The 18,999-nt window shown below is 34.3% G+C and overlaps 1 protein-coding gene across 3 annotated transcripts in view; it reads left to right on the top strand.

Moving 5' to 3' along the window:
- The window catches only part of LOC107189798 (trafficking kinesin-binding protein milt), a 46,923-nt gene that overhangs the window by 18,495 nt on the left and 9,429 nt on the right, over positions 1-18,999 (top strand). Inside the window, exon 1 of one of the 3 annotated variants that reach the window (XM_015578464.1) lies at positions 4,675-5,038. The exons of 1 other annotated variant lie outside the window; for it this stretch is intronic. In XM_015578464.1, the coding sequence (XP_015433950.1) occupies positions 5,023-5,038 (16 nt within the window). In that variant the 5' untranslated portion in view covers positions 4,675-5,022. Of the gene's footprint in view, positions 1-4,674; positions 5,039-15,079; positions 15,405-18,999 lie in introns of those variants that run through there. One more of the 3 variants, XM_015578465.1, reaches the window with a different exon arrangement.

The raw sequence follows: 18,999 nt of genomic DNA, 5'->3' as shown, positions 1-18,999 counted from the left end.
TACACAGCAAAACCGAAGAGCTTGTTCAGCGCATTAGGATTAGAGCTAAGCAAACTAATTCCTATACAGGGTGGTTTATGAAACTGCACCAACTCTTTTCTAGTTGCAATTGCATAAAAATGTTTCAGAAATAGCTACTCTCCTGCGACAATCGTTTCCGTATGTGCAATATACAGTTGCATAATGTTTAACCATTTCGTTACGACAGTATTTCTCGCGAATACACTGCCGATTCACGGGGCAATCACGACGCGAACTTACATTTCACCAAGGGGAGAACGTAAACATTTGATACTTTGTCGCGCAATGACCCGGGGATGGGCAAACTAATTATCTAGATAAAAAGTTTCGAATAACGAATAAAAGATAAGAAAAAAGTATTTCGTCATTTTTAATTGTTTAAACGTAGAAATTTCAATTTTTATAAAAAAATAATACTTCTTTATAAATGAATTGATATTTGTCGTACAATTATTTAATCTCATTAATTGTTTAAAGCTCAGAACGACACTCTTAGATACTGCTGCTTTTCACTGTGTATTATTCGAATAAAATTCTACCCAAGATTGCGCAATGCAAAGTATTGGTTTGTTATTAAAGTTTTATTGTTTTAATATATAAGGAATTATAAAAATGAGCGATAACCATGGGGATAAGAAGTATACTCTACTCAACCAAAGTTGTGAATCAATGCAAAATTTGAATGAATGTCTAAGTGACTGATAGGATACAGTGGCCGTTAAACGTTTGGTCTATAGTCACTGTTAGTAACGGAAGTGTTAAAAAATGCAAACGGATAAATTTTTTACGTTAATCGATCTTTCTTGTCGGTCTTTATTCAAGAAGGTGCTCGAACGCTCCTTCAGTAAGTATGTTATAAATTAGTTTATAATACTCCGAATTATTCACTTTTCTATTGTTTACTATTATTTTACTTTAGTATTTAATTATTGTCTATATGGAAATACGCAGAATAATATAAACAAATATTAGTGATGTTTAATGAAAATTATATAAATAAATGAACTTCGGTGTGATTTACGTAAATCATAACTTTATGGAATCTGCGTCGACGTCTACAGTCCAGTTGTTACTAAAATTTAGATATGCTTTTAGGGGATATTTGTTTAAATATACATATGAATATGGGATATACGATCCTATCTATTTTCGCATGTTTACTGTACGAATATTTTTATTCCTCGCTGTATCTTGGAATATGATCTGTCTCGAACCATACACACATGATATGTATGCACAATGTCTTGAAAGAAATACGTGAGCGATACCGAGAACAATAACAATTTTATCGTTGCTTGCACGATTCTTATCGATCCATTGATCACATGTATGTAGAGTTTGATCGATTGTTTTCTTATCGACATTACTACGTGTTCACAGAATCCACATGACTTTTTTAAATAGTACTGATAAATCATTTATTATTTCGCGATATTTTTAATAATACCTCTGACACGTAGATTACAATACACGGTTTCAGTTGAAATTAACTTTATTGTAGACCAGTGGTTCTTAACATTTGCGAAGTCGCGAAACACTTTTGATAAAACTCGGAATACTAAAATCAGTAAAGTCATAAAACTAACAAGTAAAATATGCATGAACATACCTTTAATAATTGTACAGAGTTCAGAATAATAATTAACACATTCGCCACAGCATATAAAGGGTGTAACAAAAATGTTGGGGGGCCTGGAAATGGGAGACCCGTGAGATTATATGAAACAAGTTTTTCCTTTGCAAAAATGTTATCCGAGGCCTTGTTAACGAGATATTAACGAAAAACCCCGACCAATCAGAGCGCGAGTTGCAGGCCGAGCTCCCGCGGTAACGTTGGCTACCAATCGCAGCTCATATACAAGGTGAATCACGAATCAGTAGATATCATTAGATGTGTTCCATTGTACAGAACGAAATATTTACAAATAGTAGGCAAGAGCTCAACATCGGTACACGTACACTGGTGCAGCATACGATACTCTATAATATTTCTTTAATTTTTTCTCGACCCGGATGAAAAGAAGAGTAACACATGTTATGTTACACTTACCGAATTCGTCTTGAAATCCTCTAACAGATAGGCGTAAAAAAATTATAGGTGTATTTGCAAAAAATTGAAGGTAACCTTGAAAAATCATGAAAAAAAAAGAGTTGACAAAAAATTTGCTATCATCACATTAAATCTCTCTTGAAACCATGCTATACCTGATAAAAACATTTTCGATCGGACTGCTAATAACAGAGTAATCTCTGCTGATCACGATTCGTGGTTCGCCCTGTATATACGTGTCACTGTATTCTGTGTATTTCGAAAATATGTACCTCGTAATTCCCACACACCAAAGTAGAACTGTTCCCCAAGAATTTTTGAAATATGCCGCGTTCTGATTAATTCACGAAAAGCTTTCGACACGTTTGCATATACATACTTTTATCATTTAACACGTTTGCCACCACATCGGTTAGTGGTAACCGACATTGAATAATCGTCCACAAAATATTCTTATTTGGAATGTTCATATAGTAGAAAAAGGAGATATAAATTAAATTCAAAGCTAACAGGACAAAATAATTTTTCATCACGTCAGATATTATAGGTGACACTCGTAGTATTTTTTGCGCTGAATTTAAATATGTTTTTAATTCTTTTCTCTATCAGGCATGGTTTTTTTGGAGACATGAATTTCAAAAGTTAAAGTACCATATATTTACATTACAAGATAAAATGTATGTTATTATCTGAATAAACATGGTAGTTGATGATTGGTTCCAGTACTTGGCATCTAGTACGTTCCTCTTGAGCACTCAGGATTATTCAGCCAGCATACATACTGCGATTACACCTAACCTGATGTGTTCTTTTTTTGTATCAACAGTATCTTAACAAAATCGTTCACTATATTCATCGCTCAAGAGTAAAAGTCCATCCATTGTCTACCTTCTTCATGTTTGAAATTTTACTTGTTCAAAAAAACAAAGAATCTACAAGCTTTTACATGCAATCAAGTTTCGAATATAATTATTATTGAATTAGGAAGTCATTTGGAGAAATTCAATAGCAAAGAAAACTGTTGTCGATAGGAAAATTTTAATTACACATTTAAATACAGCCTGCAAACTTATCCGTACACTACTCATTAACGTCTACGCGATAAAACTTTGTTCTCCAATATCACAATGTAGTACTTAAATATCTGATTACACTGGTCAATATGATTTTTGTCCCAACGTTTATACTGATTCTTATAGATTTTTTTGTGCTGAATACGATTCCGTAAAGATCTCGTCCAGAAATTTGATTTTAAAAAAAGTGCAAATTTTCAACTTTGAACAATTCCTGCCAGCGTCGCAGATTTTACTAAACTATTTCGCTTCTGTATTGAACACAGAACGTGTCTTACCATTGCTGTTAATGCTTTCCGGAAGAAAAATGTTTATTGTATCTGCTGACGCAGTCAGATTATGTCCTGCACCCTTACTTTTTGAAATAAATTGAAAAATATCTGTAAAAATCGGTGCATTTCGGGTGTCCTTTTCCCTTTGATCGTTATTTAACATGTTTAAATGTTGATAATGCGATAACAACGTATACCATTTTATTCGGGAGAGTTTACAGAATAATTTGACGCAACAATCAAGTGATTAACCATTAATATGTGAACACAAAAAATGTTCAATGTTGAAAATTTGAATTTTTTTAAAAAATCAAATTTCTCGCAAACTGAGGGGATGACAAAAAACTGTTTACGGATTCGTATTCAACACAGAAGAATCTCTAAGAATCAGCAACTGGATGCTCGAAGACAAACAAAAAGTTAAATTTTGTTGACCAGTGTTATTAAACCAAAAAATGTGGACGTATTTCGATGTCGACGGTTCTAGGCACAGCGGTCCAAAATAACTGTGCTGGCGAACGTGTTCATAAAGAATAATAGAAATTAGTACAAAGAAAAATTTGTCCAATGAATAGTGAAAATAGGAAGAGTGGGTGCGAAGAATTTATACAACGTTGCCACGAACAGAATGGTGAAAATCTCTGTGTCGATCTGAATATTGAGAGGTGATTATGGTGATATGAGTAACGATCACGGTTCGGAAGAATCTTTCCAGAAACAAAGTGGGAAGATCGAGGGTGCTTCATGCGCGGGAACAGAGAGGCGAAGGCGAACGAGCGAAAAGCATTCCTCGAGAACGATTGACCAAGCTCACGATGATTTCCAAGGGACGAACTCAACTCCTTCGGGAAGGCATGCCGAAGCTGTCGTTGAATCGAGAATGCATTACCAGGAAACGCTCGAGAGTTCCCAGGGAGATCTATCTTGTAGAACAATCGGACGAGCGCCGGTTAATACCGTATCGAGTACGGGCGAAAGTCTTTCGGGAAACTTTGCCGTAGCAGGAAGTTCCTCGTGGAAGAACGATCATTTTTTCCAACGGACCGCTACTCTAGAGACCTCGGCGTGCAACGAAACATTTCCCAGGGCGTACGGATTTGGACATTTATTAGGAATACCGGATAAACAGTCCGGTCGGAACGTTTGGGGAACAGAAGGGAGTCCGAATGATTTCTCGAAAATGGCCGATGAGAAGGAAGGAAGATGTATGGCGAGCCGGGAATCGAAAAGTGCCTGGAACTTGAAAAGTTTTGAGAACCATTCTTGGCGATTCGAGACCAGTTCTCCGCGAACACCGACGTTCACGAGTTTGGCTCTGGACGTTTCTTACGCGGGCCTCGATTCGTCCGGTCTCTTTGATACTGAATCCTCGAAAAAGGCACGGATAGACAGTCCTCCGGAATTCGGGGAGAATTTCAGCGTCGTCGATGGTCTAGATGCTAAATTGGCCTCGAACGAAGAGAGCACGCCGGAGGAACGAGTGGAGACCCTGAAGGAAGTTCTCGCGGAAGTGGATATTCACGAGGGGGACGGAGCCGTTTCGGATTTTTTGTTCCACGTTGCCAAGACGAAACACGGCAAGATTTATATCAGGGTCATTAGAACGATGCTTCTTAATCGAGGTAGGATATTAATACCGTAAATTATCGATTATTTTGACGTTTGCTCTTATGCTGTTGGATAAAAATAATTGGGAGCGAGCGGGTCACGCTATGAATAAGGCGACGCGACGGTCTCAGCTCCCAAAGTGGGAATTGGGTTGAAATAGGCAATCCTTGCTACTTGATTGTCTGAATTATTCACGACGAAATGAAGCAACGGTTAAACTCTTTTCAAATGGACCATATTGATTTTCAACGGGCATCAATCTGTTCGCTTTGAAGCTCGTATATAATTACAACGCTCTCTGTATAGTCAGTCGTTTACTAAAGTGAAATTCTAGAAATGGGATTGTAATTTATGGAGAATGTACGTTAATGTACGTGAAATATTGCTATCAACTGAAAGTATAGAATGTATACTGCAATACTAGATATAAAATCAAATGTTTAAAGTAGCAACTGTCTGGATTCACGCATAGTGAACACGTTTAATCTCGGAACACACTGCAGTGAAAGGGTTGAATAAGAGAAACAACAGATACAGTTGGAGCGTGAGTTGCAAATTAAAAAATAGAATTTAGGTTTGGTCAGTACCGGTCCTTCTCATGATAACGTGACGTATGACCAAAACCACTTTATGGTCTATTTGAAATAGTAATTTCTACAAACGATGATATAGTAATAGTGGGAATTCTTATGGCAAATTGACGGTAGTGTAACATTACATCAAGGAGTTTCGTGTGGCGTCGCGCTTCTTTGAGGTTGCCGAAAGCGTTACCAAAATTCGCATCCTAATTAGTTATGCCCTGCAGGGGAAGGCAAATTCTTGAGTTTTTCCAAGCGACGTGGAGGTGGAAAACCTCTCCTTCAGGGCGAAACGACTTGACCGCCATGAAATTTCGACTCTCCCAACGGTAGGGTTTGTGCCACAAACTTTGTGGTTGTATTGCCCCAAGTTACCATGCGCATGCGGCGGACTTGTAGACCAAATGTTCGGCTCTTTTGTATATTATTCTTTTGTATTAGCGAAATCTAAATTAAAAGTGGCCGGCGTCGAAGAAATCTAAAATGAATATACAAAGGAAGTAAAATAATGAAAGTTAACGGTATCGTCTGAGTTTATGGCTGTCGTTCCTAGTCTACGACGGAACACTTTATTATTATTAATTTTGAGCACTGTTCCTTTGAACTCACACGCGACTGTATTACAAAGTGATAAAAAGTTGTACTTAAATCCATATTTGCTAATGTAATTTTTTCATGACCATTCTCACTATCAACTTCATGCACTGTGTATCTTGTCGATAAGTTAGAATTAGTTTGGATAGCACGTTTCTATTTTAAGCTTTTCTATAATCTCCAATCAGTGCATTTTTAACTTTTATAACGCTGTCAGAAAACAGAAGCTCTTTTTAGAGTTGGAGAGGTCAATATTGCAAAATGCACAAATGTTAATAAACAACTGATCTCAATGAATACACTGAATATTTACACGTAACTATGGAATCTCTGTATTAATATACAGCTTCCTTCGTGGTACTCTGCCATGAAAATCATTATATCGTAAGATTCGTCGACATAATTCGGGACGAACTTCTTTATCAAACATTTCAGCTACCACATTTGTGAGTTAACGTACGGATATAGTACTGGGTGCGGCTACATCAATGGGTGTCGCCGTATTCATTTACAAACACACTATGTAGGTTCCATTAACTGTATCTATATATTTCACAAAAGAAATCATTGTTATCCCTTTTATAAATTATACAATTGAGAAAGTGAGCATACCAACCATTCGTTCTGTATAAAATCCAAAATTGAGCGGCTGTAGTCATCATAAGTGCAAAAGGATTAATAAATTTAACCAACACCTTCCTGTTTCCTAAAATTTCATAAACGTGCGTGTCCGAAATTCCTTTGCAAGTTTAATTAAGATAATTGGGATGTTGCTTACAAGGTTTGTATTAAATACATCAGGTGACCCACCTGCTGAATAGATTAACAAAGATAAGCTATTTAACTCAGTTCATACTAATATCATTAGATAGGCCCTAAATAAACATTAAACCGTTGCACTTAAATCTATCGAGTGACAAGTTTTAACTTTCAGTACTGTATATCATAAATAAACGACGAATATTCATGTGAATTTATATTTTTGCAAACCTTCTACAAAAGCTTATCCTAGAGAAGAATCAATTTTACTTAATTACAAACAAAACAAAGGGTTCATTAATCATGACTACAAGCTTTTATCTCATTGAGTTTTTAAATACCTACATATGCCATTACGTACGAAATCTGCCTATGATTATATAATATTTTACAATACTGTGGGATTAGATTTAAATAATATATTTGACAGAACTATGATTATACCAAATCAATGGCAATTAAATTATATACAACTATCACTATAACTAACAAGAAATGACTATTCTAACAACTCTGATTTTCAACTCTCTACCCTACGACAACTCTGTATTCTGACTCTATCACAACAACTTCGCTTTTTGCCCACCACCCTTTTTTTTTTAAGAAAAAATGTCGCCGAAGCATCGTCATCGAAACGGATAAATCTCTGGACATTCAATTTTCTTCTAAACGACTAATCGTATCTGTATCAATTTTTCTCAAATTGTGTGTTTTTGAATGAGGAATTCAACCGTCTAAATAATTTTTTTTTAAATCATTTGTTTAAATAATATATTAAAAGATGTATACTTTTTCTGTCATTTTTCTTGTTAAATAATTGAACCTGAGATTTTCCATTGTGGTAAATATGTGGTAGCTCAGAAAAGAACTAATGTTATTGTTAGGATAACATGTCTGACATCAAAAGACTGATAGATAAAATGTAAATTCGTCTGAATCATTCCATATAGTTTTTACAATAACGAAATTGTAAAAATTGTGTGAAACATAAATTCAACAAGCGTATTAAATAAATGGGAAAGAAATCGAGTTATCAGATGAAAACTCTTTCCATTTATTCACAAGACCGCAGGTTAAAGCAGAACATTTTTATAGTTTCTTAAAGTACAAACTTTGGGGATTAACGTGGTGTAGATGGTTTTTTGGAACTCTTTGGATGTTTTGCTATATGAACAAAAACGTAAATCTTTTTTTAAAAGGTAAAATTTTCAAAACTATTCGTCGAATTCTAAATTTCTGAATGGTAGTCAGTAGTCACATATATGTACAATATCATGATATAAATGATATAGTTTTTTGGATGTAAATATAAAATACTTTAATTCAAAGAATAGGTCGCGCAAAGTGTGCGCACAAATCGCTAAAAAAAACAAGTTTTAAACAACTTAATTTTTTTTTCTTTGCGACTTCTTGTTCCTTAATATCCAAGTATTACATTGAGATAGTTAAAAATATCAGAATCCGAAATTGAAATTTTCGTAAGATTGGCATTCGTCTCTGCCAACCCTCGGTTTCTTTTTTATTACCTTCTTCCCCTTACAGCTACGCTCTCTTAACACTATTTAATTTCAAGTACGCCTAAAATGACGGTACTACAATACAGATGACAATCCAACTGGATTAAAAAATTTATTTCATTGCCCAAAGGAAATAAGAAAACTGAAAGAAGTACGCAATCATATTTTTAGAGAGACCAAGTCTGCTTTAATTAAATTTACAATTGGTTTGTCTCATTATAATGCGGATCCAACACTCATTTTATCTCATTAACGATCCTACTTATCAACTCTCGTTCGTGATTGGGCGAAGTACGAAGATATCGAGTCTCTCTGTGTATTCTACAAAAAAAGATATCTACGAGAATGGCTTTACTTCTTTCATCTTTCATTTTGCTTTACGTAAAACACCAATTTAAATTAAAATATGAAACTTCAATTCATCTTGTAAAACCTCCTTAAAAAAAAAAACTACCACGAGAATATACTGAGAATGTTGCTTGTAATAACAGTGAAGTCGTTTTGACAAAGTGGTTTGATAATTCTATTGTAATATTAGAATTTAATTGTCTTGTAATCGGTAAAACAGACACATGCAAAAGATGGGACAAAAGACACAAACGCGTTATATTCTAACTAAATTATCGACCGTTTTCTCATCAGCGCCGATAGCATAGCGAGTACATAAAGTCATTTTTGAACGTAGCCTCGTGCCCTCCTCAAGCTCATTTTTTTTCTTTGCTAATTATTTATTTTTATAACTCCTAACTATATGACAATGATTAATATGTACTGACAAATGTCTTAAGAATAATTAAAAAAAATTTTAACCGGAATTATACATACAAATGATTTTAGATCGCTGTTTATGTCACCGTTTCTCTTATCAAATATTTTGTCAATTACGGTATTGTTCGACATTTTGGGTCAGTTGTGATTTTCTATTACAATGAATCACTTTGTCACATATTTTCCACTGCGCAGATACTCCATTCCACACAACTGGTATTTCCTATTCCATCAATCCAGTCGTGAAGTAATGTACGTCGACTTTTTCTTACTGTCGGCATCTCGTTTACTGTTTAAAACACTAATTTTTAAATTAAAAATCAAATATATTTAATTACCGTACTATACTGATACTACGGCAACTTTACGTAAATGAACTATACATAAATGAAATATGCAGTATACTTTTGCATATGCGTTTAAAAACATATGAAATATGCAAAAAAATGCATATTTGAAGTCCTTAGTGACAAAACCAATTTTTGTCTTGGTTCTATTTTTTTACTTATTTCCTATAAAAATATGCATTTGCATAAAGATCCGCAGTCTAGTAATAACAATATCTACTTACTGTAAAAATGATGTATTTCTGCATTTGCTTCGCCGCGAAATTGTCATTTTTCAGCATTATTTTGCGTTTTTTTTTTTATTTTCACGGCTCGAATTTTTAATTTTAAGTCTGAACAAATTTTGAAGTCTCTGTTTCAGAAATTGGACAAAAACGTGATCTTTGATTTTTGCTCATTACTATCCTCCCTCCGGCGAGATATAAAGCTGAAACTTGGCACACATAGGTTTTTTTAATTAGCTGTTCAAATGAGCCATCACAAGTTGAATTTGATTTAGGGGCACATGTAACCACCTTATTCAGCTATAGCCTTTAGAAATCTTAAGAACACTTATTCTCGTTTATATATTATGCAAAGCTTTACAACTTGACATTACTGTATGTACACTAGATAATGTTGTCTTTCATATTATGGTGAAATATTTCTATGAGTATGTGTTTGAATTTCCCTCTGTCGCGGCAATACGCATGTTGCGCGCGCAGCTTGCTTCTGACAGCTACACGACATGGCGCCGTAATAATTCTGTCGTGTGTGTCGTTTCACGTTTCCTCCATGTTCTCTAACGAAATAAAAAGCAATCATTTCGTTGATAGTTGTGCGTGAATGATCAGTCTCTGTGTCAATTGGTGTTTACGTGTATAATTGATTGTTCAAGTCAATGAATATAATGAAAGTAGTGAAATATACCCGGTGAATCCTCTGACGTCAGAGGCGTAAAAACTAGCGTGTTGAATGGTAAGTATTTACTCCAAAATTGTCGCTATTTTAATGATATTGATTAGTGTACGTAATTATCGTGTTTCTCGTATGTATCTTCGTTGGCGATATTTTGATGTCTTTTTCAAACAAGTATTTTGTTATCATTAAGTATACTTGGACGATGATTTTCTATTACTGATTATCGAAAAACTTAACAGAAATTAAACAAAATTTTTTAAGGCCATTTGATCTAACAACCTGTCATGAATTATTGGTATCTGCCATCAAGCAAATAGTAACTATGAATCGTGCCCCGGTTCTCAGCTACGTCACTGCGTAACCTTTGCAACGGGACGCCATTTTTAAAAGCCGCAGTCTTTAACCCATACCTCGAGTGTTTTTATTCCTCTTTTTTTTCTTTTCTGCTGAGAAGCGCACGACCTTTATGCAAAACATTCTTAACACTTTATAACTAGTAAATGCATGATTCATACAGAGAACATATTATGAGTAACGGTCATAACTACATCTTCCGAAAAATATTTACGTTTCACACTTTAACATTTTTTTGTTGATATTATAAATATTGTATGGCAGACATAGATTGTTTGAATAAATACCCGTAATAAAACTGGCCCATTGAAAGGAGGAAAGAAATACATGTTTTTCATTTATGATCATTTTAAAAGAAAATTAAAAAGAGTATAGTTTTAGATTATTCATTCTTTATTTTCAGACATTTCCCGAAATTATTCACCTATGTTTTTATTAGCTTTTATTCTCTTATCTTACAACCATGAAATTTTCTAATCATTTACAATTGCTCTTTTCTAATTTAGTTTTTATTTCTTATTTTAGTTGCAATTTTCAGTTTGCGGGAAAATATTTAATGCACATATTTCAGGTAAGTAGGAGGGAATATTTTTGGAGAATGGAAAAATAAACTTCCCGGATGAAATATGTGACATTGAGCGATCACGTGTTACATCGACATTACGAGTTCCTTCGAATCAGTAAAAATTAATACAAGGCTATTTTTTAAGCAAAACCAAGAAGCATGTTCAACGAATTGTGACAAACGCTGAGAGATAATTTCGAGGTTGTTTCTCTGTGTACATTGTCATTATGTAACCTCGCAAGATTAATGCACTCCGCCACGTATTGTTTTCAGTCGCACAATTCAGTATAGTTGTCTCTTAGCAGTCGTATGAATGAGTTATTCCCATGATTTATTAAAGAATGTAGCAGTGTCTAAATTTTAATTCTGCACTTTCGTTATTATATTGAGTTCTTCCACAAGTCTGCGTGTTTCTACAATCTGAAATAAATTAAACCAATGCACGTATATTCGTGAGATAAATCTCGTGTTTACGATCTTAGTTTTTCTTCATTTTTGCTACAGGAAAATCGTCATTCCTTAAGTATTCTGGTTGACACTTAGAAATTGCCGGAATTGAAAGTTATATAATATGTTACACCTTAACAGAAATTCGATGAACTCCATTCTTTCCAAAAAAAAAAAGAGATAATAGACGTTCAGTGTTATTGACCATCTGCAAGACTCAACAGATTATGCTGAATGAGTGCCAATGGCAGTTTGTTTATGCTGCGAACGAAAGCGAAAGTATAACTTAAATTCTATAATTTCTCCACTTTTGTAGTATTGTTATAATTGCTACCTAAATAAGCTTAAACGAAAACTATCAACGCATCATTAGATGCAAATGTATAAAACATTACAATTACATTAGTTTAGTTTAGTTTACCATTCTCATTTGATATTGTCCCGCGTACTTCATAATAATTATTATTTAATCCATCTAATAATTATTACTTCAATCATTCGAGTTTACTGTTTACTCAAAACTATTATATTAAGAAATACCATATTCCAACATATCAAAATTGTGATAGAACGTAGTTCGATTACACAACAGTTACAATTACGTTCCCTGGGAAAATAATTTCTCTTATGCTCAATTCTCATCGGAACTACGACATATATTAACACTCGCCCGAAATCAGTGCCCGAAGATCCGAAGAGTTTATTGGAAACATGTAAATTTCGTCGTAACTGTGAATAGAGTTTGCCGTGTGTTCGTATCTTTGCTCTTCTAATATAAGTAAAAGATGAGCGTCACCGACTCGGTTTATTATACCGGTGGCATGCTCTTATGCAAGCTTCAGCTTGTGGAAAAATCAATAATCACCTGCAACGTTTCTGCTTAAGACGTAACGGCAGAATTGCTCTGTGTTTAAATTCTAGTTTCACATTGCAACGTTCACAGCAATCTATCTATTAAATATTCTCTTTATTAACGCGTTCCCTATCATGTTTAAACAATTAAAAATGACAAAATACGAATATTTTTATCTTTTATTCGTTATTTGAAACTTTTTATCTAGATAATGAGTTTGCCCATCTCTGGTTGTATTTTATTTTATTTATTAATATTATTTATTTCATTTTTTTTTTTTTTTAACGCAAACAGGATGCAAAGTTGCCGCCGAAACTTGCGTCGCATATGAATTGCTTCATATAAATTAATGTACATACTACTAAAATGTGGCTGCAAAATAACGCGTGGTACCCGTGTGCACAGGGTCTTGCGTGATTTTGCAGTCCCCCTTGCAGGTTATACCGCCACGTTTGTAAGGGGAGTACATACATAGGGTGTGTTAACTCTGTTAACGTAAACGCTCAGAGTATCGATCTTACGCAAAAGTTGCAGAGAATGGAGCTTTACTGTTTTAAACATTGAATCCAATGAGATGAAAGTGATATTTTCAGTTTCTTGTCCCTTATTTAATTTGTAAAGTTTACAGATATGTATTACTATTTGTCGATGTACACTGTGACACTATGAATCCTGTTGTTATTAGGGCTCATTATATGTTAACCCTCCGAAGGCGGACGATTTCGATGGCGTAGGCCCACTTGGACCCTTCTGCATCATTCCTTCTAAATGCATCTTTGAACAAACTTTTAACAATTATTTGAATAGAAATTCATTTCAGTATCGGCTGTCCCTATTATTCTGCGGTACCACGTAATCTTCAGATTTGAAATGTTACTTATCAATGATATTCTTTTTACTAAATCAGTAAAGCCTATCGTTCGCCAACAGCGGTTAAACTAAGATATTGGAGCTCAAAAAATTTCCCTCGCAATATGTATCTCCATTAATTTCTCGTATTTCTTGCGTACATTTTCACATAAAAATATAACACACTGTCTAAAAGAGGGAAAATCCAGGAATAACCGCACCTCCTGGTTTATGTTGCATTATTCAATACATTGTGAACAATTAGCAGTAAATAGTAATCGAATAACTATAGTTGACTCATAATTACGTGTTATCAATATTGATAAAAATGTAGTCATCGTCCAAGTATATTTCATAATTTACTTCCAGGGCCTTTGCATGTTATTATTACATCACTATTGAAAATACTTACGTACTCTGTTTCAAAATTACTTTGACAGATTTTATATACATATACTACTTCGCACATAATCTGTATGAATACAGTTCAAACTTAAAAGTTAATAATGAAAAAAGAATGCGTTTCTCGTTCAGAAAGATACATTTGAAATGAGATAAAATCCATAAATGTAAAAGTAAGTTAGTAAAGACTAAAATTTCTATTATTTCCGTTGATTTCGAAACTAACAAACCGGCAGAATAAGAATCATTAAATACATAACCTTTTTCATGGCAGGTAGAAAGTAAAACTTTGTACAAGGAAAATTTGTATTTACATAGATGTTGGGAAAGATTTGTATAATACTATGTATAACTTTATTCGTTCTTCTTTCATAATGCTATATACAGGGTGAACCACGAATCGTGATCAGTAGAGATTACTCTGTTATTAGCAGTCCGATCGAAAATGTTTTTATCAGGTATAGCATGGTTTCAAGAGAGCTATAACGTGATTATAGCAAATTTTTTTGCAAATACAACTATAATTTTTTTACGCCTATCTGTTAGAGAATTTCAAGACGAATTCGGTAAGTATCATAACATAACATGTGTTACTTTTTTTTCATCTGGGTCGAGAAAAGATTAGAGGAATATTCGAACTGTAATATTACAGAGTCAAAGTATGCTAAGCCATTGTACGCGTTCCGATGTTGAACTCTTGCCTACTGTTTGTAAACATTTCGTTCTGTACGATGGAACACATCTAATGATATCTACCGATCACGATTCGTGGTTCACCCTGTATAACAAATATTTCGTTTCTGAATCATGATTTTATATGAGAGAAAATAGATTTTTTCTAACTTCCGGTCTTACGTAATTTACGTTGCACATGTGAATCTCACAAAACTGAACACCGTCTGAATGAAACCACCAGACAAATCACTATTGCCAACGAAAATTGAATAATACATTTCGTAGAAGTATGAATTATTATTGTAAACTGTGTACACATTCTGTATTAGTAAATTATAAAAGTTTATAATCTGGCGAATTAGTATCAGACATAAAGTGGAATTAGAAATACATAGAAGGTCCTGGAGGAAAGTGTCAGTAACTACTAAATACAGCTAACGAATCAGCCGTTCCTCCCGATCCTCCCTGGGTTTCCGGCCGATCCTGGCGGAGGAAGAAAGAACCAGTTCGAAAAACACGCTCCTGGAATCGGAAGAAACTTCCGACCAGGAGCAACAGGATTCCCAGGAGGATGATCCTTACGAGTACGATGAAGACATCAGACCCTCGAACGAGGATTCACCGGAGAATGAGGGTTTCCTGGATGGAAATTGTCCCAGTTCCTCTAGGATACCCGCGCCTTGTTGGGGATGCAGCGAATCTACCGGGTTACATACACCGATCTTCTTCCTGGCTACTTCTCCAACGGAGCCACCTTGCACGTGCGCCTCCTGTCAGTAATTTTCATATTTCCAGGATCGACTGGCCATGGCTTGAGCTTCTTTTTGTTTAGATTTTGCATTTTCTTCATTTTTTCCCTGTAAGAACGTTTTCGTTTTTTTAAATGTACGCACACGCTGCAGTTTTTACATATGAATAGTGCCTCTTCCAGTTAAAGATGAAGCACCTGAAAAAACACAACGACGAGGCTTCTCGTCGGTAGACGATTTCGCGGTGGACAAGAGCGTGACTGTTTGCAATAACTCGGCGTTCATCCTCCTCTATTCTGTTCAATAAAAGTCCATACTAAATCTCTATACCGTTAAATGACCAAACATTTTACTGAATGAATTTCTCTCTTTTTTTCACATAACACGTTGCCTGCCGCACGAATTTTGTATGTTTTACCGTGAGGACCACGATAGAACGTTCGTTATCATAAACATATATAAAGATAAAATATTGAGTCCGTTCATATCGTCGGTGGTCACTCGTGCCCCATAATGCATTGTATCCGAAAGAAGGAAAAGTGTAACGATAACTCGTGCGAAAATTTTACAGAATGTGTTATTCAGTATTTTCGAAGTTAGCCGAGTTTCTCTGAAAATTGCTTCCAGGGGAGTGAAGGAAAATACATTTTATTGAAGAGAAACGTGTTTTTATTATAAATTCCTCTGTTCTGTTACCCTGATTAAATAAACAATGTCACAATCAGTCAGTTTGGATTCTTAGTTCTGAAAGCTAAAACATAGACATTAATTCACACTAGAACTACCGAGGATAAACGTGGGTATACCCATTTCTATCGGATCGATAAGCAAAACAAAGTTTCGAAAATGTTCAAAATAAATTAATTTCTTCATTTTCATATCGCAACGAAAATTGTGAAGGATCTGAGAAAATGCATTGTTGTAAGACTTTAATCGTTGTTATAAGAGTATAACTAACCAGTCGTTTTGACTGCTTCGGTAGTTCTAGTGTTAAATGCATTAATAACACTGCTCAACAAATTTAACTTTCTTCCTACCTCATAACTAGACTGCGGATTTTTATGCAAAATGATATTTTCTAAAGCAATTCATAAAGAGAAGAGCAAATGTAGTCTTTCTTTTCTCAAGTATCATATTTGGTTCCAAATAAACCAAAAAACTTATTGGATCTGATGAAAGTTTTGTCTTTTATTGTATTTTACAGGCCCCTATAGGCTATAAATGCATCAAATCCGCAAATAGACTGCTCTACGCGTTTCAAATTTGAACGTGTTTTGTGCTTTTACGGTAATGGTTATTCAGTTGCTTTTGACAGGAAACAATTCTCTGAATTCTCTTGAACAAAATAATGTAAATTATTATTATATTGTAGACGTTTAAATATGTTTATTTAATGATCAAAATAAAAAGGACACCGAAAACGCACCAATATTTGCTGATATTCTTCAATTATTTGAATTTATTTCAAAAACTAAAGGACTAGGAGAAAATCTAACACTAGCATGCGATAGAGCAAACCTTTCTGCTAAGGAAGGTGTCAAGAAAAGTTACAAAATCTGTTCGGTTTTCAATAGAGAAATGGAACAGTTCAGCAAAACAGGCGGGAGTATACCAAACATGTTTTTGTAGTTTTTCTTGAAGCATTTTTAGCATTTTGGAAAAAAAACGGTGTGCAGATTCGTATTCAACATATAATGATCTATAAGAAAGGCCTATTGAAGATTACACATTTTTTATGTGTTGGACAGTATAATGAGATTTATTAAGTGACGGTATCATTTGGGGACATGGTTTTATTTTGTTTTCTTATTTTATATTGAATGAAGCTTTTCTTTTCACCTTCTTTAGGTAACAATATATGTATATTAAATAAACATTCGAATAACGTGATATTGTAGTGTTTTTTTTTTAACAATTACCATACTTTTAGAACAGCCATATTATAGGATGACTCTATCATTCTGGGACTATGGATTTTTTCCATGATTAAAGTGGACAAATCCTTTAGGTGTCAGATACCAAAATTATTCTGGTTAAAATCGTTTTAACGCTGGATCGTCCAATTGTGTTGTGCAATATTATTTGAAACAACTCGTACGTAAAAGCGGATGCAACGTGTTCGCTGAAAGCATCGCGAGTCATCTCGGTCTTTTCTCGGAGTCGCAGATGACTCATTTGCGTTCCGTATTCCCCTTTAGTTTTCCTATTCCTTTCCCTAATGTTCGCTCCCTCTTGACCTTCCACCAGCCCATTTATACATGCGTGTGAATGGATGAAAGACCAAAGCGCCATTTTGGTAGAAATTTCTTTCATCACTGATACGTGTCTGTCGATTATTTTTATACCGTGCCTACGCAGATAGTAAAATTCCATTCATATTATATATCATTTGTTATTTATACCCTTTACAGAATTTGATATACTGATTTTCTCGTTACTAGACTGAGAAGTTTATTTCATCAAAGTGTAAAAACTGTAAGAAAAATGTTCAGTCTTAATAAAAATCTCGGTAATAGAAGTGAATGTCTTTTCATTGGCATTGAAGAATGATACCTTAAACGGTCTCTTTAACATACCTATATAATACTTATCTTATTATTGGCGTGGAATGACCCGTACAGTTTCATTAACGCTTGTGTTCGTACACTCAACTCTTTTTTTTACACGTTATTAAATTATTTATACTTACAAATTATTAAAAAACCGTGTAAGATGAAATAAAGAACTATATTTCATTCAAAAAACCGTGTAAAAAAGGGACGAAAATTTATCTGTAAATACATTTAAATATTTGACAGCTAAATAAAATTCATACACATTTTAATTATATTCTAACTAAAATGAAATTAGTATTATATAAATATTGCAAAAAGGAAAAATTAAACATTTTCAATAAAAAATATAAGTTATTATTCGTCGCTACTTGATAATAATCGCATATGTTTACAGCCAGGTGGGCCAAAATCGCTACCCTCGCTAGAGAGAGATCTACCACATCCGCCAAGTTTGAATTCAATCAAGATTTTCGTCCGGTTAATACAGCGTTTCACATAATTCGTGAACTGTCTTTCTTCAGTTTATTTCATTTGCTCCCATTCACGATCATTTTTAAAGCGTGCCATAAACAAAGACGGTTTTATTTCCTTTGCACCCGTGCTAAAGGAAATAAACTATGTAAAAAGAAGGAAGGCGGTTTTTTCGTCGACCGTGTTATCTCAAAATTGTCTAAGAAACGAGTTAGCTGTGTTTTATAATTGTGATTATCGAATTACCTGTAACTTACTGTCTACTTACATATAGTTGTATTAACAGGATGGTAAATTATAACTGTGAACTTGCCACATGAAATGCAGTAGATAATTCATTTGTAAAACAAGTCCTCCAACGGTTGAAGTGCTCAGCGACTAGTATTACAAGCTGTAACTTGACTACCACTCGGCATAATAATGGATTCAAAGTGATCAAATGATAGATTACAATTGTGTGTAAATATTTTATCGAGTTTGTGCACGATACATGGTAAACATTTTAAAGATTGCGCATTATATGTAAATGTGTTCTGCGCTTTACAGATAAACACAGTATATTAAATTTGTGAGAAAGGAATAAACTTTGATA

The sequence above is a fragment of the Dufourea novaeangliae genome, unplaced genomic scaffold, assembly GCF_001272555.1.
Source record: "Dufourea novaeangliae isolate 0120121106 unplaced genomic scaffold, ASM127255v1 scaffold162, whole genome shotgun sequence".
Classification (NCBI taxonomy): Eukaryota; Metazoa; Arthropoda; class Insecta; order Hymenoptera; family Halictidae; genus Dufourea; species Dufourea novaeangliae.
The sequence above is the reverse complement of the archived record's forward strand: the minus strand, read 5'-3'. Positions and strand labels throughout refer to the sequence as shown.